Raw genomic sequence first — 23,819 nt, forward strand, 5'->3', positions numbered from 1 at the left:
GCGAGGTGTTACCGTACATTACGGGCAGCACTTTTAACTTAATCTACACCTAACCTTGACAAATTGTTGTACTCAACAGCACTCAAACCTCAAGATTCTATCTTTGTAAATCATTTTAATACTCCTACATCACTGTGACAACATTTGTTTATTTCGTAGCTTGAGCACATGAATAGCAGACCTATAAAGATTAAAAAAAGACTTGCACTTTTATCATCTTTGTGGCTGCAAATTTGATTCACCATCTCTAAAACTCGTCTTATAACACGTTGATTCGAGAGCTGTGGTTAGCTGCTCACTGCTAACAAGCTAGCCAGCTGGGAACACAAAAGCTCCCTGATTTTCTTTCTCTAAATTCAGTTGGTATTTATGGGAACGCCCATGGAACAAATAAAAAAAAAGGTAGAGGATATTTTTTAACCTGGACCCAATTTTCCTATGTTTTTGTGTCTAGGTGTCTAATGGAACAATATTTTTTCAAAACTGGTCCAGTACTGAGCGAGAGCAGCAGCCAGACTGCAATGTAATCACTCAGGGCATGTTCCCACTGTCAATTTACGTCCACTAAACATTCTTGTTTTTGCCACTGACAGGCTCAGATTATTATTCTCAATGTCTGACAAGATTATGGAAAAGATCCCTACAGAGATAGACCCTTTTGTTTAACCCGGAACAGCCCCGAAATCACTATCGTCAAACCCACCAGACTCCATTTCAATAAATAGTAATTTTATTATAGTAAAACACACTTTATACAAAGTTGACAGAAACAACTAAAACTTGCCAAAACTGTCTTGGTTTGTCTTTCCATTGTTTTGACAATCATCAACTCTGTTTTGTTTTAAAATAAAACCTTAATTCATCCAGTTGGATGTGAAAATATTCTGTCTCCATAGACCCTAAAATTACTGTTTATTTAAATGCAGTCTGGTGGATTTGGCGATTTTGGGGCTGAAAAAAGGATCTTGCTTCTTATCCAAACAGTGTTAGATTGTTTAGCCAATGGTAGAAAAGTCTCCAAAGACTTGTAGTTCTTGAGTTCCCAAATCCCTGTGTGATAATCTTATAATGGTGATGGTGTTAATGGTGTTGCATAAAGTTAGTGCTGCAATACTGTCTCAAAACACACATGGAATTCAGTAAGACATAATGCAAGTCTATAACATCATAGTGTTTATGGCTGTAGGGTCCTGATATTATGGTAACTTTAATTAGTCATATCTATAGTTAATGTAACTTAGTAGTGTAGCCTATCTTATGTGCATTACCCAAACCATTATCTTTTTTCTAAACCCAACATGGTACTTTTGCTGCCTTAACCTAAAAACGAAGTAAACCTCTGTTGGTTTCAGTTTATTTTGAAGAGACTGTGTGCATGCAACGAGTAGAAACTGTACATTTCTTATGAGCATGAAAGTTTATTTCAAAAGACAGCATGTGACATATCGTCCCTGGGCGTCCAAAACTAACCTTAGAGGGGAACTCAGAGAATCATAGTTTGAAGTGTCAGTATTTGACAGGTTGGGAGTGAGAGTGTGTTACAGAAATTTGCCCTGGATTTCTCTCTACTCATGAGCAAATCCAGCGAAATTAGGTGATTTGACCGAGAAATATATCAGCTATGTCATTATTTGCATTTATTACGGGGTTAAATAACTACAGCATGTGTTTTTGTTGAGGTCATTGGCTTAATAACTACATAGACCTTAGGTACTGATAGTTGTTCATCTGATACTTGATCAAAACTGATTTTTCAATAAAAAACAAAATCAACTTTTTTTCAAACAGGTTTCTATTTTTTCAGCAGCTTTTTTTCGCAGTTTATCTGCAGTCCAGTGTTACACATAAAACACAGTTTGGAGGCAGGGAGGTGAAGCTAATCTTCACGGGCAAGATCTTGTTTGTTTTTATTAATCACACTATTAGTATGAGAATTAAGGTGGTAATGATTTAGTGATCCTTTAATGCTGTAGGTAGCACCATTACAACAAATGCTAAGTGGGAGGTTTGAGTGTGGGAAGGGATTCTTTTTTCTTCGTGGTAATATTGCTGGTTCGTGTGTGTGTGTGTGTGTTGCTGGGTTACCTGCAGAGCCTCGAGGAAGCGAAAGGAGCCCAGTCTTCTGCCACGGGGCACCAAACAAAAGGTGGAGTTGTGGAGCATCTCCTTGTAGTCGTACCTGCAGTAACACAACACACACACGATGAGTTCACTGACATTAGCAAGAACATGTTATTTACGGCAACAAGCTTAGAAAAATGTTTTTAATGTTTTTAATTAAATAAATCTAAACAGGCAAATCAGGAACACACACACACACACACACACACACACACACCCCAAAATCCTAATGAACATTTCCAGCAGATTTCAAAAACACCTCTCTTGGTATTAGCTTTGGTTGCTGTGAAACTCCACTGTGTCTGCTGGTCATAATTCAAAGAACAATTCTGGTTTATTACAACACAACTTGGGTCGTACAAAAAAGCCAGACGGGACGAGAAACAGGACCTGTCAGACAATCACACAGGTTGTAAACAAGCCAACAGTTTAGTAAAATTTTTCAGAGGTAAAAACTGAAATGAAAAGGGACCTATTATGCTCTACTTTATTTTCTGTCGTATATTTAATGATACAATGTCAGATGTTCAAATCAAATGTCTGTAAAATGACTGCAATGGGAAATGGACTGCATTTTATGGCACCTTTCTAGTCTTCCGACCACTTGAAGCCCTTTTTACATTTGCCGATTCTCACACTTTAACACCCTGGTGGCCAAGGCTACCATACATGGTGCCACCTGCTGCTCAGTAACCATTCATATGCACTCACACAGCATCACACAGCCACCCAACAGCCATTGTAGCAATTTGGGGTTTCGTATCTTGTCCAAGGATACTTCAACAGCGGGAGGAGCTGGGGATCGAGCCGCCAATCTTCTGACTAGTGGACGACCCGCTTTACCTCTGTGCCACAGCTGCCCCAAATTAGCATTAGCATTAACAATTTCACAGTCAACCAAGCTACAGTTAAGGTTATCCCCACCCTCTTGTCCAAATATGGCCACTTCTGGCTCCAAAAATCCAAGATGGCAACAACCAAAATGCTGAACTTCAGGGTTCAAAATGGGAGTCTACAAACCAGTGGGTGACATTATGGAGGCTATGCCCACTATTTTTTTTTTACAGTCTGTGGTGTTTACATAACGTAAACTGCTAAATGAAGCTACAAACTAATGTCGGGGAAACATATCATATTCCTGTTGGACCATGTCTAGTTGTGAAGTTCTGGTTTGTAAGAAAGTATGCTTATATGAAAGTATCTAGAAAGCCCTGCATTACAGCCATTCTCTGGCTGCAATGATGGTGCAGAGAAACCGAGATGTGGAACACCTGAAAGCGCTGACCAATAAGAGCAGACTGAGCTTTTTTGGGAGGAGGCTTAAAGAGACAGGAGCTGAAATGGAGCATTTGCAGCAGAGGGTGAATACAGATGTTCCAGCACAGACAGTATAAGAAAATTAAAGTGATTTTTTTAAGATTACAGCATGTAAACATGTTCTAGTAGAAACTTAAAATACAGATAGGAACCTGAAACTGAGCATAATAGGTCCCCTTCAAGTCCACCCAAAATGTCATTGACGAGCAAGTATGGTAGGTCAAATTCAAACAAGAAAGTGGTCCATTAACTGAAGTTTGTTTACAATGAACAGTTTGTGGAATAATTGTATCCTTCACCTTCCTTTTCTCCTCCAAATATGTTTGGGGAAACTAGTTTGTTTACAACCTGTCTCACTTCCTACAACGTCTGACTTCTTTTTAATTATGTGGCCACATTCCCAAATTTCAGCAATTAACTTTGTAAGCACATAATGTTATTATTACAGAACAGAAGCGATGGCCAAAACTCACAAAATATGCTCCAATTTGTCATTGATGTCATAAATCTCCATTTTACTTCTGTTTCTTTTTCACTTAACAGCCTCTCCATCCATAAACATCCCTGTACCTTTCCCTCCCTCCTTCCTCCCCCCCCCCCCCCTTCCTATCTCACAAACCATATGCTCCTTTTCACACCCGCTCCTCTTTACTTGCTACCTTTCGGAATCCTTCTATCTCCTAAAGCAGGAGTCAGACTGCTCCTTCCCTGCCTCATGTTCCCCCCTCCCAGCGCCTCTTTCTCCTCCTCCTGGCCCCTCATCCCTCTATCTCTCCAGTGAGGTGTGTCTTATTGCTCTCCAAACAGGGTGATCAACCCTGCCAGGGGTAATGAGCTGAGAGTGACACCTGCTTCCACCACACAGCTGGCTCTGTGTGTGTGTGTGTGTGTGTAACAGAAAACCAGAGAGACAGCGTGTATCCGAGCATCAGTCTGTTTGCATCCATGCTGCTTTTCTATGTGTTTTGACAGTTTGCCTGCACTGCTAAATACAAGCAATAGCGCCTTGTATGTCTTTAACGTAGTATTTACTTCCTCCTCCACTGCATAAACCTTTAACAAGTCACTGAATGCTCCCAATTTATTTCGCTTCTCCTGTCCTCTTCCCGTCTTTATTCCTTCTCGCTTTCCTGCGCTCTGTCTTAATTTCTCCAAATGTGGACACAGCAATGTCTCCCTGTGTGGATTATTTCTCTCTATCTCTCTCATGCAGACACACAGAGCAAATAAATGCCACCCAAAAGCTAACATGCCAGCCAACAGAGCAGAACCAGGCATCATGGGGTTGCTGTGTTGTTATTTTCTACTTTTTACACATTTTTCCTAATAAATACCCTCTAAAAAAAAAAAAAAAAAAAAAACGGACACAAAGGGGCAAAACTATTTAAGCTGTTTTTCATACATATTTTATGTCAACATGAACCCAAAAGTTGTGTTTTTCTGTGCAAAAAGCAGCTCTAAATTACAACAATTTAGAGTAAACTAGATCTTCTTACAACAATGAAGTCAGAAAATCTGATTTACTATAGAAGGAGAGGGAGAAAACAAAAGGAGAAAGAAAAGACGATAATCATGCACCAGGGTCCTTCTAAAGAAATACAAAAAAACAAACATTTAAGGCTACAAGTAAACAGATATTTCCCTCTATGTTTAGGCCTCTCGTCCACACGCAACTGAGTTTTACATTACTAAAAGGGACATTTTTAAAACGCCCTCTTAGGTGCAGATTTTTTGGTGTATTCGTGATGTGTAAAACAGAGCATTGGGAATGGATGACATCATCCTCTCAATTCATGCATGCACATTGTAGTTTATGAAATAAGCATATGCTGAAAACAACAACAACAATGGTGGATTACCAGTTCTCTAATGTTTTTTTTAGCACTGCTTGGTCTGATGACATCTCTACACTTCGTACTGCTGGAACACTTCACATATGAACAGAGGCGTCTGCTGCAACTAATATTTTTGCTCCACCTCGTAGTATGCAGTTCAAAGTCTGCCAGAAACAACAGTTTGGGATCAGGCTCAGTTGAACCAGAAGATGTTAGACTCAACAGTGATGAGATCATTGGTAGGTGTTTTGAAAAAGGGGACACAGCCTGTACACTGTACTAACTTTGTGACAAGGGAGACTGCTGAAGACAGTTAACACATCATTTTACACACAGGTTTTTGTAATATTAGTTTCTCAAATCAGATTTTTTAAAGAACAAAAATGACACCTATGATTTTTATGTGAGGCATGGAAATAATGAGCTCTCAGGTTTGTCCAGGTTGGGGGTTAAGAGACTGGTGAGGCAGAAAATCATTTCTCATTTAGCCATAGTCTATACATGGTGAAGGTTACAGGACACACACACAACACGCACACGCATTCTGCTGTATTGATGGTGCCGTGGATGCACTGTAGCCTGTACAGAAGTGTGACAGTGATTGCTGATGCTGCCTTCTGTCTGTGTGTATGTGCCTGTGAATATGGACCGAGCTGACAGGGCAAAGCTGGAGGCGAACACTACATTCACTCACTCACTCACACACACACACACACTAATGGTGATTGCTGGTGTTGCCAGCAAGATGCTGCCTTGTCTCCTCCTCAGCCGAACTCTAATGAAGTGCCGGGGACATGACAGCCTGTGATAAAAATCCCACCCTCATTCACACCTACATGCATAACGTTCTGTGCAGCACATAACACAGTTATCACATGCGTACACACTCAGACACACACCGACGGGCTTGCAGACACACATGCGGCGTGAACAAGCGACAGCTGCACGCCCTCACATTGACGTTCCGTCACCTGTCGATGGAGACGAAGAAGCTATCTTAGCCCATATTTCCACACCAGCTGTCTGCCTGGACGGTGTCTGTTTGGGCAAGTGTGCATGTGCATGTGTGTGTGTGTGTGTGTGTGTGTGTGTGTGTGTGTGTGACAGCTCACAAAACAGGCGAGCATCTGATGGCAGTGAATATCAATGTGTGGATTTAACGCACAGCAGCCCTGTAAAACATTTTCTGTAACCACGGCGCTGTGGTGTGTGTCAGATTGACTGTATGTTTAATAAAATGCAAATGTTTTCTGCAAATGTTGACCTAATCTGTCATGGAAAGAACTTTGAAACTTCTCTTCTCAGTTTTTCAATGTTTTCTAAGCAATATGGGGAAATTAAAACCAAGTCTCTCCTGCAAATTTCTGCTTTGCAGGATGCAGATTTTGGTATCTCCTGAAAAACTGCCTGTAAAACCCTCCCACGTGATTCACCTGCTGTGCATCTTAACCTTATCACGACTGGGATTGTGTCTTAAAGAGATGATTTTCTCTTACCGAGGGAGCGTTAGTGGTTCAGAGATTTGAATGAGGCGAGGAGGTCGCAGGAGGAGGCCGACACGAGGACGTCCCCTGCCGTGTAAACCCGCCTCCCTCCCTGCTCCTCTCCTCGCTCCTCTTCCTTTCCTTGAACTTCCTGCTGGTTTGCACTTTACACTGGGTTCAGGGGCCACAGCTTGTTTTTGCTCTCTATTCTTCTTCTCTACCTTTTCTTCTCCTTCTTTTTCTGTTCTGTCTGGCTCTCCCTCCGTTTTGTACTTGTGACCTTGAGCTGGCGGAGGGAAAACCACAGACAGGCTGCGAGCCTGCAGGCTGTGATTGTGTGTGTGTGTGTGTGTGTGTATTTATATTTTTCAGACATTTGTGTGTGCCTCTCTATTGTATGTGAGTGTGTGTGTGCATGTGTGTTTATGTGAGACAGATAAGAAAGTGAATCAGGGTGAGAAAAAAAAAATCTGAGTGAGTGTGTAAAGGTGAAGCCTGCCGGAAGGGTGGAGTTGTGAAAACAGCAGAAAACAAAGTCATTGTGCATAAAATATTTTTCAGACAGAAAACAAGGCTTCATGTAATAAAGCACGGGAGATGACCTCTGCGTGAGCGCCCTGCTGTTTCGTATGCATACGAGAGTGCGTTCGAGTGCACGTGTCAGCATGTCCAACAACTGTGAAGCAGTTAAGAAACACTTCTCTGCCAGCCCTGATGGCAACGTCCTACACGGTTGCCGTGGCAACCTGCCATTAAGTGCCTTCACTTGCAGCAACTTAATTACATGGGATCGGTGCTTCATCCACACAGACAAGGGGGTAAGGGGGGTGAAAGAGGAGAGGGATGGAAACTGTATTTTTTAATAAACTCACTATGTAGCTAATGTTATCTCCATCAGCCATCCACACTGCTCCCTTCAGATCCTTTACTCACTATCAGTAGTAATACTATAATGAAAAACTACTGAGTTGACCCTTTGCTAATTCCTTCCCCTGTTGCTACACCTGTCAAGCTTTACTTTCTAGGAATGATGAAGTTTAATATAGAAGCAGATTGAGCATTTGATATTGTGGTAATTTCAACTAAAATGACCGTGGTTGTATGCCTCCTACACCGTTCAAGTTTCTCTAACAGTTTACAGCCATGTCTGTGAAAACATGGATGCTTCACACACATCTTGTCCCAACAACACAAAAGATGTATACAATCAGCACAGTTTCAAGATTAGTGTCACCATTTCAGTATGTTACCCGATGACTCCCATTCTGTTCCTAAGATATGACACTGAATAATGGCCAGAAAAGTGTTTTATGCAAAATACAATGATGTCACAGTGCAGTTGAACTTTGGGATATAAAATGTTACCCCTTCATTATTATATCCTATTAGATATATGCATGAAATTTTGTCACAATCAGCATAAGAATTCTTGAGTTATGGCCAAAAACATGTTTTTAGAGGTCACACTGACCTTAACCTTTGACCACAAAATTCTGTGGACGTTTGTGTCAAATTTGAAATAGTTCCCTCAAGTTGTTCTTTAGATATCACATTGACAAGAATGAGACCGATGCAAGGTCACGGTGACCTTGACCACTGATCACCAAAATCTGATCAGTTCATCTCTGAGTCAAAGTGGATGTTTGTGCCAAAGTTGAAGAAATTTCTTTAAGGTATTTTTGAGATATTTTGTTCAAAAGAATGGGACAAATGGACAACCCTCAAAACATGATGCCTTCAGTCAGACAGAGGCAGAGGCATGAGAACAGTGGTTTTATATTTCACAAACAAGTAGACACAATTGGACCACTCATTTTTAGCCAACAATCATCAATAGTTTTGATTTCTGTCTTCTAAAATGACAACTGTTGTTAACAGCTGTGGCTACCTAGCGAAATAGGCCTCCTGCTAACCCCACGAGATGGCTCAAAACTTTAATCTACAGCTCAATTTTCATTGTTTCCTGCTGACTCATTTTAAAAAACAATAATTATGTACAGTAAGAGGCTTCATAAATAATCACTAGATGGCTACAAATCATCATCATGAAGTCAGCATCCTCACCAGTTGGTAGCCTTTTTGTGGAAGACATGAAAATGCACAGCAGCATTCTTGTATTAATCTCGTAGGATGAAATGATGACTTTGGGAAATAAACTGCTGTCTAAAGTGACACGTTTTGCCCGGGTTAACAGTGTTCTAACTTTTCAAAAAATATGCTACTGAATAATCATGGCTCCCACACGATGATCTTGAACAAAGCTTTCTGTAGCCTCACATTATGTAGTTGGCTCATGATATTCTTGGCCTTATAAATAGGTAATGCTATAGTGTTGCTACTGTAGGTAGCATGGCAACATTTGCAGCTTAGGTTAGAGCAGACAAACACACTGTCTTGAATAAAAAGTGCAATATTTCACTCTAAAAATTAATAAATAAAGTTTAAAGTAGCATAAAAAGCAGGAGAGTACCTCAAACTGTTTTAAGTATAGTACTTGAGTAAATGTACTGCCCAGATTCCCAAAGGTGTGCACTTGGTGGGCTGCCACCTGGACTGTCTGGTGCCATGTGGGCACCCAGCAGGCGCCTGAACATGCAGCTTCAGGGTGATGAAAACACAAAACCACAACCAGCCTGAGTGTCTTCCAGGGAGCAGAGAAGAAGAGATCCAATTTACTGCTTATTGAGACTGTTGTTACATTAGCCTCCTGGACCTCTCTCCCGTCTCACTCTGCCACTCTCTCACTAATTTCTTTGTCTTCCAAAGTGGGTTTCGGTATGTCTGTGTCTGCAGGAGAGTGTGAAAGAATGGGTGTCTGGAGGACTGGAAGAAAATGCGTGTGTGTGTGTGTGTGTGTGTGTGTGTGTGTGTGTGTGTGCACGCGCGCATGTGCGTGTGCTCATGAGGTTTTGTTACAGAAAAAAAAAAGCCCTCTACTCATCAAATTATTAATTTATGATTAAAGAAAGCTCTAATTCCCTCTCACTGTTTTCTTCTGCACATGTGGATGAAAGTGAACCTCAAGATGTTATAAAAGTTATTCATCATAATGGATGTCATGCCACAGATGCGCTCATTTGTCTAGTAAATAACTCCCAAACAGACTAAGGACAGATTCCAGCAGTAATTAAACAGGAGCCTCATCCTCCCCATAAACACAAGTGTCTAAGTTGAAGCATATTGTTGCGTGTGCTCCCATGAGAGAACGACAGATGTGCAGGCTAAGCGAGCTTGTGGGTAAAAAGGGGGCATCTTTGGCTCCTGACTAACTGAGATAGAGTGTGTTTGTCAGGCGGGGAGTGTGTGTAGGTTGGGGGGGATGTGTATCCACATATGCTTTTGTGTGTGGTGTGTGTTTGAGGATGTTATGATGTGTGCGCACATGCGTACAGCCACATATACGAGCTTTAGAGAAGAATCAGTCGTGTGTAACAGGAATGTGTGTGTCCCCTAACTTTCACCCTCTGTACTTATTCCCCTTGCGGCTATGTGGAAATGTATGTGCAAGCATCTGTATGTGTGCATCCAGATGTGTGCCTGTCCATTTCATCCCATCTTACTCCTCCACCGCTGCCATAACGCCTGCTGTACACTCTGCAACTAATTCATTAGCCTAATTAGCGCTCATTAGCCAGCTTATGCTAGTTCCAATTAGCATTCTAGCATGCAATGACCCAGAGGTCTGCCTCACCAAACAAACAGGCTTTCTGTGGTCAAACCCATGACGACCCCGAGGTCTGTCCACACGCCGGGCCGATCTGATTACACTCCCAAGACTGTTAAGAGTTTAACCTGCCCTGCCCAAAGACTGTCACAGTCCTGTGCAGCTCAGTCCGACATATAAAACACGGCTGAGTGCATGTGAGGAAAGTGATGTCACTGCGGCTGATTTGACCGGTGGTGCTGGCCACATTTAAAGAGCTGTGTGTAAAACTGTGTGGCAGCAGAATAAGCAGCACAGCAGTTAAAAGCCAACTGAGGACAACTATAGGCTACTTCTGGAGCTTTAATGTGCATTAGAAGTGTCCACATACAGTGCAGTATATTTTTACATGACTGTATAGCTGAACTACTGATGCAGGCAATAGTGCTTCTACTAAATTTGTGGGGTGAGAGTGGTAAGCCAACAGGGTAGAGCTGTGTGATATGGAGAAAATCAAATATCGCAACATTTTTGACCAAATGCCTCAATGTCAATATTGCGACGATATTGTAGGCTTGACTATTGGTGTGTCTACAAAGTATTTACACAATGAGATTTGTGACAAATAATTATCATCAGTAATGTGCAGTGTTACCCACAGAAATAAATTCTACTGTATGTGTGGCAGTAGCTGACAGGGCAGGCGCCACATCGGCAAACCTGCGTTTTTGTGTCCGTGTCCTTGTCATTCTGTGTCTCTTCTCTGAGTCCAGAGGTTCTTGTGGGACCGCGAACGCAGCACAGGATGAACTCTTCACAAGTTTTAATTTTATCCTCGTCAGCAGTTTGTTGAGTTTGAGTTGTGGGGTGGAAAACTGATGTACAAACTGATTTATCATCACACGCAAGACTTCCTTTTGAGATCGATCAGAGCTGATCAGATCAGATCGATGGATAAGAGGAGCAGCTGCTGCAGAGCCCAGTGAAAGGGACGCATCAGTTTCATCTGAAGTAGGTTGGAAAAATGATAGACAACACTTAACTAATTCATGAATGGTTTAGTTTAACTTTCAGTGCACTTGGTGCTCTGCTGCTCCGTTTGTGTCCAGAGTACGCTCTGCCACAAGAGAGGAAAAGAGGGAGAGAGATGCAGCTATAAAAACAGAAAATCTAAATGTGGGGCGAATACTCATATTGTGATGGTGCACCACAAATAGATGAAGATGTGGGTAACCCTGATGTGGATATAATGACTGGGAGAAAAGGTAAATAATAAAAATGCTCAAACGATCTGGTGGGACAAGATAGCACTTATGATATCATGATATCCAAAATCTAAGACAATATCTAGTCTCAGGTCAAGATATCAATAAAATATCAATTTTTCTGCCAAGGCCTAATACGTAGCCTAAAATACATCTTCTGTAATTTGTCTAACCTTCATTTGACTAGCAAAGTTTTGCTGAGTGTCCTTGGCTGGCTAAAACAGGCCACATCAACACTGAGTTAAAGACAAATAACATAAGACACATAACACAAAAATATTAAGAAACTCAAAATTGCATTTAAAAAAATCACCAATAAGAAAAATAGAAAAGATCACAGTCTAAAAACAAGCCAAATCCTAATCCAAAGACAACCTGAGAGCCATCTGAAACCATCAAACAATAAATTAATAAAGCAAACACATCCAGATTGTAATGTACCCCGTAACAACATTAGCCAGATGAGAGTGCATTACAGGTGGACAGCTGTTGTCACAGGTGTGGCAGCAAACAAAACACACTGAGGATGCACACTGGGATCTGACTGCGCAGGCTGCACCCGAACGTCGGTCATCTGTGGCAGTGGAGGTGTTCCTGCACATCCATCATTGAAAGTGTGAAACAATTAGCCACAGCGATTGACAACCTCTTTGAGTGTCAAAAATAACAATATTGATCCCTGCGGATGGAGCATAATTAAGTGCTGATGACAAGACTGTGATGTTTTGACTTTGATCGTGAGCTTTCAGAGTCAGAAGAGGCATGTGCTTATTTGCATAATGAGTTGGGAAGTGAAAGCCAAACACAAGTTGTCACTGGAGACTCATCTGAGAGGTATTCTGATATTAGGTATGAACTCGGAAGTCCGCGTTGACTGGATTTCAGCAGAACACAGATATATCTATGTATAAGATCTGAACAAGGGCTTAAATGTGACAGGTCTTTCTGCCCCGTCAAGAACAATTTCTTGAGGGGAATCGCTGACTGATAGGTCCACGGTAATATCTCTCTTATTCTTTTTTTCTCTCTCTCTCTAGCTCTCTCTCACCCTCACCCTGTGTGAATACAGTGCAACAGTCAAATAACAACCCTCGAAACATTCTCAGAAACATAAAATCCTCCCTTCAGTTTCTAAACCAAGAATCAAAAGCTCTGTTACATTGTGAAAATGTTTACAACTTGATACAGGCCTTATCTACGCTGGTGACCTGCAGCCTTCACAGCCAATGTAAATTATTATGGCCCAATCCCAATACAGCCCCCTGCCCTGATCACTTATCCCTTATCCCTTTCACTTTCAATGAATCATTTGGTTTGTAATGCCTACATATGACAATAGAAATGAAGCTTAAGTCCAGCAGTGAAGTTGCTGCACTTGTTAGAGCTAACTCTGGCAGGGTAGGAGCATGTGTTGCTAATGTTAGCCTACCAGTGACGTGATAGTGAAGCAGTATTCTTTTTATTTGATGATTTGTTTGAGGGACTGATAGCATGAAGCTTAAGTTGTTGACACATTGCGAGCGTCCTGACAACCGAAAAGGTCGTCTATGGCCCACACAGGATAAATCACCACAGCAGAAAACAACATATATGCAACGTCCGGCACCACTCGTCCCGTCTGTTTACGTAAACGCCAGCATACTGATGATCATCAAGGTCTTGAAAGTTTGTTCCATTTCACAGGAGAAGATTTCAACCACTACCCCTTGTAATTCTGTTCTGAGGGCAAGATAGCACTCGAAAATGAGGGGTAGGGGTAGCAATAAGAAATGGGATTGGGCTTAAACCTGCTCACGCTGCCAGCAAATGAACCGTACTTGTAAGATTTTGCCTGCGAAAGTCCCAGTAACTCAGTGTTGCAGCTTGAATTCAAAAGTAACTGGGTTTAATGCAATTTCTGAGGTGTCATGCTAGTTTGCATAACTGCACTGGATCCATATTACTATTCAAATGAGAGCTGGGCAGTAAGTATAGCTGCAGGTGGTGGGTGTGAACCACATAAGCCTAAACAACAACAACAAAAAAAACATGTCCACACATACTTATAAAGATAGGGCTCATATACATGCAGGCTCACACTCAGTGCGCTCACACAAACTTCTGAATCAGTTCAATCAGCAGCCTGTTCTTTCTCTCCAGCTACCTCCTCACCCCCCCTTCACACGTGTAAGCCTGAATATTTTACAAATACCCCGATAACATGAAGTCTTCCTGCCGCGATACTAATTCACTATGACGGCTTTATCCTTGCAATCTTTTCAATTTGTCCTCTCGGATTTTTTCCACTGCCAACAGATGGAGGCAATTTTTCAGTTACATTTAGTGTCTGCGCAGTAGTCAGAGTCCCGAACTGCACACACTCACACACACACACACACACACACACACACACACACGCACACACACACACACACACACATACACACACTCAACTCTCCTGAGGATGGGAAGTGAGGTCGATTTCAAACTAGGCGACACCTATTCCAAACACGTATCCAGGAATATTTGCGGGATTTGTTTTCATGGGCAGCTAGAATCACCTCACACACACTCACACACACACACACACACACACACACACACACCTCAAGTCAGTGATTGGCGCCTCACTGTGTGATCTTGCAGATGAGGGGTCCGGACTCTATGGATGTTCACTGGAGACCAGCTGTGCCTCGCTCTGCACTTCCAGATGGCCCTCGGGACGGCTCGCTGTGCATGTTAGTTTGTGTGTTTATATATGTGTGTGTGTGTGTGTGTGTGTGTATGTGTGATCCATATGTGTGAGACGGTCTCAGATTTAGACATGTCAGCACACGCTCTGCTGCGGCCTCCTTTTAAACACTGACACATTTTGTCATCAGAGCCACTGAAACGAGGAGCGCAAGAGGAGGCTGGAGTTACCCCTCACCAAGATGTCCTTTCATCTGACAAACACACACACACACACACACTCACTCAGTCAAACAGAGAGGGAGTGAGAGAGGAATGCTTAAATTCGTTCCATCCACATTACGGTCGCTGCAGGCTCTTTCATGACAAATCAGTCTCCAAAATCTTGAAGAGCCTGAGTAACACACACACTCTCTGATACACAAAAACACACACTCACTCACACAAACCAGCATTCTCACACACTCTCCCTCATGCATCCACGTTAATATGCACACACTGCACATACACTAACCCCCTTATTTTCAAAGCACCACAGCCATTATCGGGGTCCCATCTGCTGGCAAAGACCAGTTCTGCTTTCCTCCAATAGGTGAGAGGAGACTTAATCGCCTCTAATTTCTTGTCTGCAAACACACTCTAATGTATTCCCTCTGAAGAGTCCTCTAAATCAAAATATAAACCCGGTCCTGGAGCCACCTGGGGTCTCTCCGCACAACACCACCAATCAGAGGATGCTGAACCCACCCAGAGCAGCGCCATGACTATCATAGTAAATGGATGGCCTGGCAAATGGAGTCAGACGGAGAGATGCATCGTCATCAGTCAAGACTGCCCCTTTGAAATATCAGCTTTGCAGGAATTTAGAGAAGCAGGCTTCTTTTTAAAACCACAGCCGAGCATTGTCTGAGTTATTTTAAAAGAAGGCTTTATAGCTGCAGGGGTCAAGAGACTTCAGCTGTTGCAAGAGGGGATGATGTAAACTTTGACTCACTTTGACAAAAAATCATACTGACTGGCGTTATGAAGGCTGTTTTGATGGACACTTGCAGAATTGTAAAGTCATATATAGGCCTATGCAGCAGTGGGGTTCCAGATGTCGACAATGACAAACGACACAGTGAAATAAAATATATATATGTTAATTATTTAGTCATTGCTTGTTAGTAATATAATGTGAAAGTATGTTTTCATGTCTTAACAGCTTTTCTTGATTGTTTGCTCAACACTGTTGTATATTATTTTGTATTATTTTTCACATGTTCTTCTTTGCATGATGCTGTACTGTAACAATTCATTTTCATTGTGAATTACAAAATGGTCAGCAGGTCACCCAGCACCCTACCACAGGCCAGATTCCTCCCACAGACTGTAAGTCACTGGTCTAAATTGTCAGAAAACAGCGGGATAAAAATGTAATCATCACAACTGAGAGGCTGAAACAAGAGAATGGTTGAGGTTTGCGTTTTTTTTTATGATTGAAGAACCCACACTCTCCGACGTGAGCTAGAGGTCACACCAGTGGTTGGCATTTTTGCTTGAGAATTGACCTCAACAGTTATCAAAATAGTTGCACTAATCGTGTCACTATCTTCACACAAAACTCCATCTGATGGTGGTTAAAGCTAATTTAAAAAAAAAGACGTACAGTAGTTTTTCTCACCAATAACGATGATAAAAAAGAGATTTTTTATAGTAGCTGCACACCAATGCAAAGTAGCGCCCCTCTTCCCAGAATCCTCCAGGGGAAAATATGCATGTCACCCTAACCAGCTTCCAAATATATGTGTATACTTTCTATTGTCCTCTTTTTCCAACCATTATGGTAAAAACGTATGGATTAGTTTGCCTCTTTTATTAATATTTACCTATAGTTACTGTATTTCAGTTATAATACTTATTCATTCAAAAGGGATCCTCCATCTCTCGCTCTCTTTCTCCCACACACACGCACACACACACACACACACAATCATTTGAGAGTGAGTTTGACATCAGCATCAAACACAGAGTATGTCAGCCCCGCACGACACTGGAGAGCAGCATGATGTCTGAGACAGTCAATGCTCCCAGGGTGTGTGTGTGCGAGATTGAGTGTGTGTGTGTGTGTGTGTGTTATAGAGAGAGGGAGAGAGAGAGAAAGAGAGGGTACAGCTGTCAATCACGAGCAGAGAGCTAAGCAAAGCGATACGCTGCCCAGTGGGTTCATCAGTACCATGTGTCAGTCACACCCTGAGATCACATTGATTGTCTGTCGGCACCCAATTGAGAGTGTGCAAGTGTGCCTGTGATGCATGTGTGTGAGAAAATGATAGCGAAGGGGGCATATTTGGCCTTGAGAGAAGTATCATGGGGAGTGGGATACAAAGGACAAGAAAAATAATGAGAGAGAAAGAGGACGAAACGTCCACCATGATGCAATTATGATTCAATTTAAAATTAAATTCCTGCATCAATTATGCAAACATATTCAAGAGTCATGTCAAATATTGATAGGCTCTTCAACTTCTCAAACTGTATTCATTAAGGAGCCAAAACTTAACCCGGACTCTCTCATTAATCATAGATAGATGTCAGCTGGAGGTCTACATTCAAATTCTGCCAACACTCCCGAACCTCCATACCAGCAATAGCTACGCTATAAATCTGTGTGCATCTGTGTGTATCTGTGTGTGTGTGGGTCTCCATATTTGTCTGCTTATCTGTATGTGAGTTACCATGTAGCTGGTGTCAGTACTGACCCCTGACCCATCATGTTTGAGTGAGTGCACGGCCGTAGAGTCAGTGTAGGTAGAGCAGCTGTGTTGTACAGCCTAATATGGTGCTGAAACTGACAAGACAAAATATGGTGGAGCAGAGTGACTTATAGTATGAAAATGGTCTGATGTAAAATACTGAATAAGCAAGTCATAATGTTACACGTAGGGCTGGGTATCGGTTGAATTTTTATTAGCCATGCTAGCAGCGTGGCTTTATGGATTGCAGTGATTTGTGTTTACCACTTACTAGCAAATGTTAGCATGGTGTATGTGCAGCTAAGACAGTGAACATGGTGATACCTCAGCTACCCGCAAGGTAACATGCTGAAACAGTTGTGTGACAGGTAAAAAATACATTTATATAATTCACAGGTAAATCATGAGGGTAAAAATGAACTAAATGCAGGCAGGCAGCAGGTGAGAACAAAAATAATCACAGGTACCGGAGCTGGATGTGAGGACGCTACCTGACAAAATATGCCCAGGATGTTCGACAAACATCACTCTGGAGCTGAGGATGCAGCTGACTGATAGCTACGGGGCAGTTTCTTTGGATATGTGACCAGACGATTACTGCAAAATCAGTTACCTTTGTGTCACTTTGCATTATATCATCAACAAGCGGGAGCTAACTGAGCAAGTACTTTGCGTATCTGAATGGACCAGTGTGTTATGCAAAACAGCTTTTTGAATTATGGATCAGGTTGCGGAACTTATATTAACAGGTCGGGATGGATCAGATGAGACACAACTAATCCTATAATACCTGCAGAACATCTACACATTAGCCTAGTCATCGTGAGAATGTTAGCATGTTGACATTAGCATGTAATTCAAAGCATCACTCTGCCTGATGCAGGGTTTCCAGTCGCTGTAATATCCCCAGCGTGATCTTTGTGCACTAGAAAATGACGCAATCACCCCTTGTGTGTCCAACTCGAAGGCTCCGAAAGTTGGAGCAGCACTCAGTACTTGGCTTTACTTTTCAGTTTAACAGGTTAGACTGGCCGAGAAGGTTTGGCCTGTACAGACATCTCTATGATTCCTCATTGAGAGACAATAGAGACTGTCACCACCGCTGCAGGGTGAGGAAGAACATGAGTAATTACCGTAAAAGCTAAATATTAGTCATGGAAGGAGTGGCGACCTGGGCAAAAAGAGGGGGTATGAAATCATTTCAACTCGGAGTTAAGCGATAGAAATAATTACAGTATACAAATGCAATGTCTTGCGGTATGCTGGTGTTTACTGCTGCTGCTACCAATCCTACCCTTATGATAACACTTGTTGACTTCTTGCTTTCCAATGAATACTTTGTTTGTACGCCTCTGTGCTTGCTTGATGCTCCTGCACCATCTACAGAGCCCCACACGACGGTGTCTTGCGCTTGTATTAACAAAGCGTAAATAAAGCTGCACAATTACCCAAGCATGGCTGTAAACTTCTGGTCTTGTTTCAATACAGCATCTGAGTTTCTGCACCAAAACCAAAGCCTCTCATTCAGAAACCCTTTATAATTTCTAACAAAATAAGAAAACTTAACACAAAGCAGTTGTAAAAGAACTTAACGTAAATAAAAAACAATTTAAAATAAGCTAAATTCAAATCTAAATGAATAATATTTTGATACTCGAAGATTATGAATCTAACTCAGCATTCAATAGGAGCTTCTGACAGTAAACAGTTTTCCATTCACAATTCTACAGACACATTGTGGCTAGTTTTGAGGCTGGATGCCCAGCTCCAATTACACACAGCATATGAGATTTTATTATTCATTTATTCTCTGTAATCCCTCTTGTTTGCTTGTCACTTACAAATGGTAAAATAAATCGAATATTTATGTAAAAACTGCAATATGATAACAAACACCAAAATAACTCTTAATATAAAAAATATTAGCAGCTTTCATACAGACATACTGATAAAATAACCACAGTGCGTCACCCCTCTAGTGTCTTTATTCTGTTGTGTCTGCATTGTCTGTCTACATTCCTTTGTATCTCTATTATGTCACCACAGGGAATGGACCCTTCGGCTACAACCGCTGCATCTTAGTCACAAGATGCACCTCTGAAGGGCGAACCTGGTCTCATATGACTGAATTTAGGCTCCAAAGCTGGCAGGGGTCACGGCACACGGGTCAAAGGTCACTGCAGTCCCCACCCCGAGGAACAAAAGGCAGGACTAAGCCTTTTAGTGAGGGTCCTGGTGGCTTAGATTTAGGCTGACTGGGGGAGTTGTGCTGTCTGTGTCTGTCTGGGCGATTGTGTTCTCAGCATAGGAGTTATATGTCAGTGCATTTGTGTGTGCAGCGGGTACACATACCTTTACTTTCGGATATATATATATAGCTTATATCTCTGTCTGTGTGCAAAGTTTTGAGAGTTCATGTCAGACCACATATGTGTCTGTGTGTTTGTGTGTGTTGTAACTGTGATGATGAACCCAAAGTGCAAACCTACTGCCCCCAATGCAGGCTTCCCCCAGAGCACTGCACTTGGCTGGTTGGTGTGTGTGTGTATGTGTGTGTGAGTGTGTGTGTGTTAGTGCGTACAGGGAACAGCTGTTCTCCAGCGCTACATGGGGAGGTCAGGGGGAGACATAGACGAGCTACAGCTGTGGCCCCGGGGCTTGTGGGAACTGTGGCTTGAACAACATGGGAGAGGAGGAGGCGGCAAGAAGAAGGATGAGAGAGAGAGAGGAGAGATTCAACGGGAAAAGATAGATTTACAAGATGATTCTGCTATACGAAGCCGCAAAGAAAAAAAAAGAGCGGAGAAGACATGGCAAGAGGAAGTATAAAAGAGACGACAAGAAAAAGGAAATGTCCCTCTGTGCTCGAGTCATCTGGAGCAACAGAAAACCACAGAGACCAGCAGGCGAGGTGGACCACGGCGTGTTTTAGCCACGAGGTCATTGCGGAGAGAAGCACGTACAACCGAGGGCTCTTCTCCAACACGCTAATCCAGACCCATCAACCACAGCCACTTAGCATTCTGAGCAAAGCCCTCATATTTAAGAAAATTAATCACGCTTATAAGCTCGTAAACAAGTTGACTTTCCTGGTAGAGAACCGTCCCGCTGGCTGAGATTGCAGAGTAACTCAAATAAAGACCCACTGTTGGAGATAATGCTTATTTCGGGACAGCACATAATGTGATAAGTCTGAGGAATCACTTTATAGTTTTGCACAGACAATCATGAGCTGCGGATGAGAGCAGAGGCCCTGCTCCAACAGAGAGAAACTAGCGGCGGGGAAAAGGGGGCTGACAGTGAAAACTAATAAGCCTTGTGCAACGGCAGAGAAATGGGCTCATCTCTCCGAGGCACCAAGAAAAACTATTGGAGCTGTTGTACACCATTTCCAAGAACAAAAAAAAGAGCGCCTCATCTATGCTGAAACCCAACACTAAATCCCTTCTGCCTGACAGATTCGGCAAAAGAATAATATCTGCAGCAAGAATAATATTTGCAGCTTACATTATGGAGGCATATGACGGAATAGAGAAAGAGATGGAACTAGGCCAAAAGCCAATTTATGGCTTTTGTGGAACCCTTTAAAAACGAGACAAAGTTGTTCAAGGTGCTACTTAAAATCCTCTCTGAAAAACTCTCTCATCCTCTCACTTGCAAGCTTCAATTAAACACCGCCGATTGCCATCTGTGAGGCAACTGAACCTAAAATCATTAAAAGTCTGCAAAGATTAAAAGCGGGTGTGGGTGTTGAAGAAAAGAAACAAGGGAGGAAAAGAAATGAGAAGAGAGGAAAGTAGGTGAGCGCTCAGAGATGAATGCTAGAGGTGACCTTCATGGCGTGAGCTTCAGTATTAGGTGAACCGACTGAACTATAAAGATGTAACATAACAAAATGGCTGTGAATAAGCTACATCTTTTTCTTTAGCAATATGTATATGCATGCTGTTTGTGAGTTTCGGTGGGAGTGGTGGTGCTCAAGTGTGGGTTGGGGGGGTTGGATTCAATAAACAGTATCCTAGCAACATGCTCTGACGTATCAGAGAGTAGATTTCCTGTAACTGATAAACTGATATCCACGTGTTCAATGTGTGAGTTTACTGTTTGTGCCGAAAGCTGTCAGAGGGTCAGACACATGGAGGAGCACACAAACAGAGAGAGGATGTAGGCAGGTCAGTTTGAAGCCAAAGTGTCATGTCTCTACCCAGAGAGGCTTTACTCAGATCTTTATACAAGAGCACTACAGAGGATGATGCACATGAGGTGGCTGTTATCCTTGTGCTATCTCATATCTGTATGCACAGTCAAAGCCGTGGCGTGTCTGTTGTCAGGATGGCTCTGCAACAGTGCCAAAGGGATTTTCTCTGCATTTACTGTGCCTGGGTGTGAACAAGTTCAACAAAAGCCAACTCTTTTTAATGCAACCTGGAATTAAAGGAGCACTTCCCTTCCCAAATGACGATTTGTTTATCAGTTACTCACCCAGTGTTATGTTGAATTTGTGAAGAAAACTTTGGTTTTAATTACATGCCTCCACAGTGAACGAAGAATTCTCGATGAATTGCAGTTAAAGGGGTGGCAGGTTTGACAACAGCAAAACTGTATCAAAACACCAGTTTACAAACTCTCACACAAGTTTTGCTGTATAATCTCATTTATCCAGTCATATCCTGAGGACTTCCCAAACAGACAGCCCTTTCTGATGGGAAACAGAACTAAATGTGAATGCTATCTATGCTCTCTTCAAGGCCAGACTCCATTGACGAAAACAGTGATTTTACCTCACTGAACATGGGAGGTGTTGGTCTACCACTGCTGGGACTGGTAGTTTGTTTGTGTTATTGTGTTGAATTTCAACTAACCGTTTAAAACACAAACTAACTAACTGACTGAGGCAGCGGTAGACCAGCAGCTCCCGTGTTCAGCAAGGTAAAATTAGTGTTTTGTTAATGGAGTCTGGCTTTGAAGAGAACATATAAGTTTCTCTTGTAGTTAAGTTCCCTGTCTGATAGGACTGTCTGGGGGTACTGAGCATTAGACCGGAAAAGTGAGACTTGGGACACACTCACACTGGCGCTATTTGGTCCACTTTAAACAAACCCTGGTCTGCTATCCACGGATAGTTCAGTTCGTTTGGAGTGGTGTGAACGCTCATTCAAACTCTGGTGCTGACCAAACAAGCGAATCCTGGTCCCCTTGAAAACTGGGGGTCTCGATTCACTTGCAAGTGAACCCTGGTACAGTTTGCTTACAGTGGGAAATGCGAATGGACTATCCAGCTTACCAAAGAGAGGAAGTGACGTACAGCGCAGTGCATTTTGGGTAGAATAAAAACAAAGCCAACAGCGCGAACCGGGAGAAGCAGAGGTAAAAAAAGAAAAAGTTGGAAAATGTGGGCAGACGTGGAGTAGTGAGGAGGTGCAGGCGCTTATTGACATATGGTCAGAGGACTACATATTGCAGTTGCCTGTGGCTACCCACAATGGATTTATGTTTTCGGTCCTGGCCAATCAATGAGCCAGGTTTTGTTCTTCCTCATGTACTTCCTTGGTCAGTGGTCGTTTCGGGCAATACCGCCCCCAAACGAGCAGCTGTTGTAACTGCGTGACGTTTGGCGGTTTGGTCCACTTAAAAAGTGCAATGTGAAAGTGAACCAAAAGAAAGGGGTGAAAATTTTCAGCATTCCCCGCCTAATCAAACCGAGTCCCCCTGACTATCCTGGTGTGAATGCTTTTTTGTATTACACTACAACAGATGTTTTGATATAGTTTTACTGTTCAACTCAGAAGATTCTTTGTACACTGTGGAGGCATGCAAAAAAACAAAAGTTTTCTTCACAAAGAGTGACCAATTCATATACAAATGGTCATTTGGAGGATGAAGTATTCCTTTCAGCAGATACAATGAAAAGATCACTGCACATTGAACTACTGCCCTGTTTTTACATTGGTGTAAGTACCTGAGTGTTTCAAGTTAAGTGACCTATTGAGTACTTATGCTCTCTGCTGCTAAACAGACAATACTGTAAGACTTGTAACATCCACTCCTGTCTCATAATTCATGGCACATCTCAGTATAGGGCTGCAAGTAACATTTATTTCCATTACAGTTTATCCTGCAGTTTATTTTCTCAAATACTCAGTTAATTGTATGGCCTATAAAATGTCAAAAAAGTGAAAAACTGCCAATTCCCGAAAGCCCAAGGTGACATATTCAAATGCTATGTCTGACCGACAGACACAGACACAGTCACAAATGAGGAGCTGGAATTGAGAATATTTGGCATTTTTCTCTCACAATTTTTCTGTTGGTCTACTAATCATTACAGCTCTACTTCAAATACCGTCTCTTGTCTAAGCAAAATCCAAAGATATTCCGTTTATTTTGCATCATACTGGAAGTATTTAAGCCACCTGACTGTGGATTTTGGTACTATTTGGCTTGATTTTGGTCTGAAATTGTGCCGTCATAAATGCCAGTGTGTCTGAGCCCTAACACAGGTTATCGAGTGCAAACCTGTCATTGCATTGAGAAAAAAAAAGCACAGCCAATAACTTCAAGATATTTGATTACTATCACAGTCCTTCTGCTTCTAATTTTTTTGTAAGACTCAACAGCTTCTCAGAAGTAAGGAAAAGTTCATGTCCTTTGAACAAAAGCAGTATTCTTATCAAAAGCACTCTTTTCTAATATAATATGAATGAAGCATGAATGAACATGAAGAGGCAATTCTTGGTGAGAATCACTGG

The 23,819-nt window shown here is 42.1% G+C and overlaps 1 protein-coding gene across 1 annotated transcript in view; it reads right to left on the reverse strand.

The window, feature by feature from the left end:
• The window catches only part of ext1b (exostosin glycosyltransferase 1b), a 159,716-nt gene that overhangs the window by 41,810 nt on the left and 94,087 nt on the right, over window positions 1–23,819 (reverse strand). The window contains exon 2 of the mRNA XM_033636534.2: window positions 2,086–2,179. Coding sequence (XP_033492425.1) covers window positions 2,086–2,179 — 94 coding nt within the window. The remainder of the gene's footprint in view (window positions 1–2,085; window positions 2,180–23,819) is intronic.

The sequence above is a fragment of the Epinephelus lanceolatus genome, chromosome 16 (genome assembly GCF_041903045.1).
Source record: "Epinephelus lanceolatus isolate andai-2023 chromosome 16, ASM4190304v1, whole genome shotgun sequence".
Lineage (NCBI taxonomy): Eukaryota > Metazoa > Chordata > Actinopteri > Perciformes > Serranidae > Epinephelus > Epinephelus lanceolatus.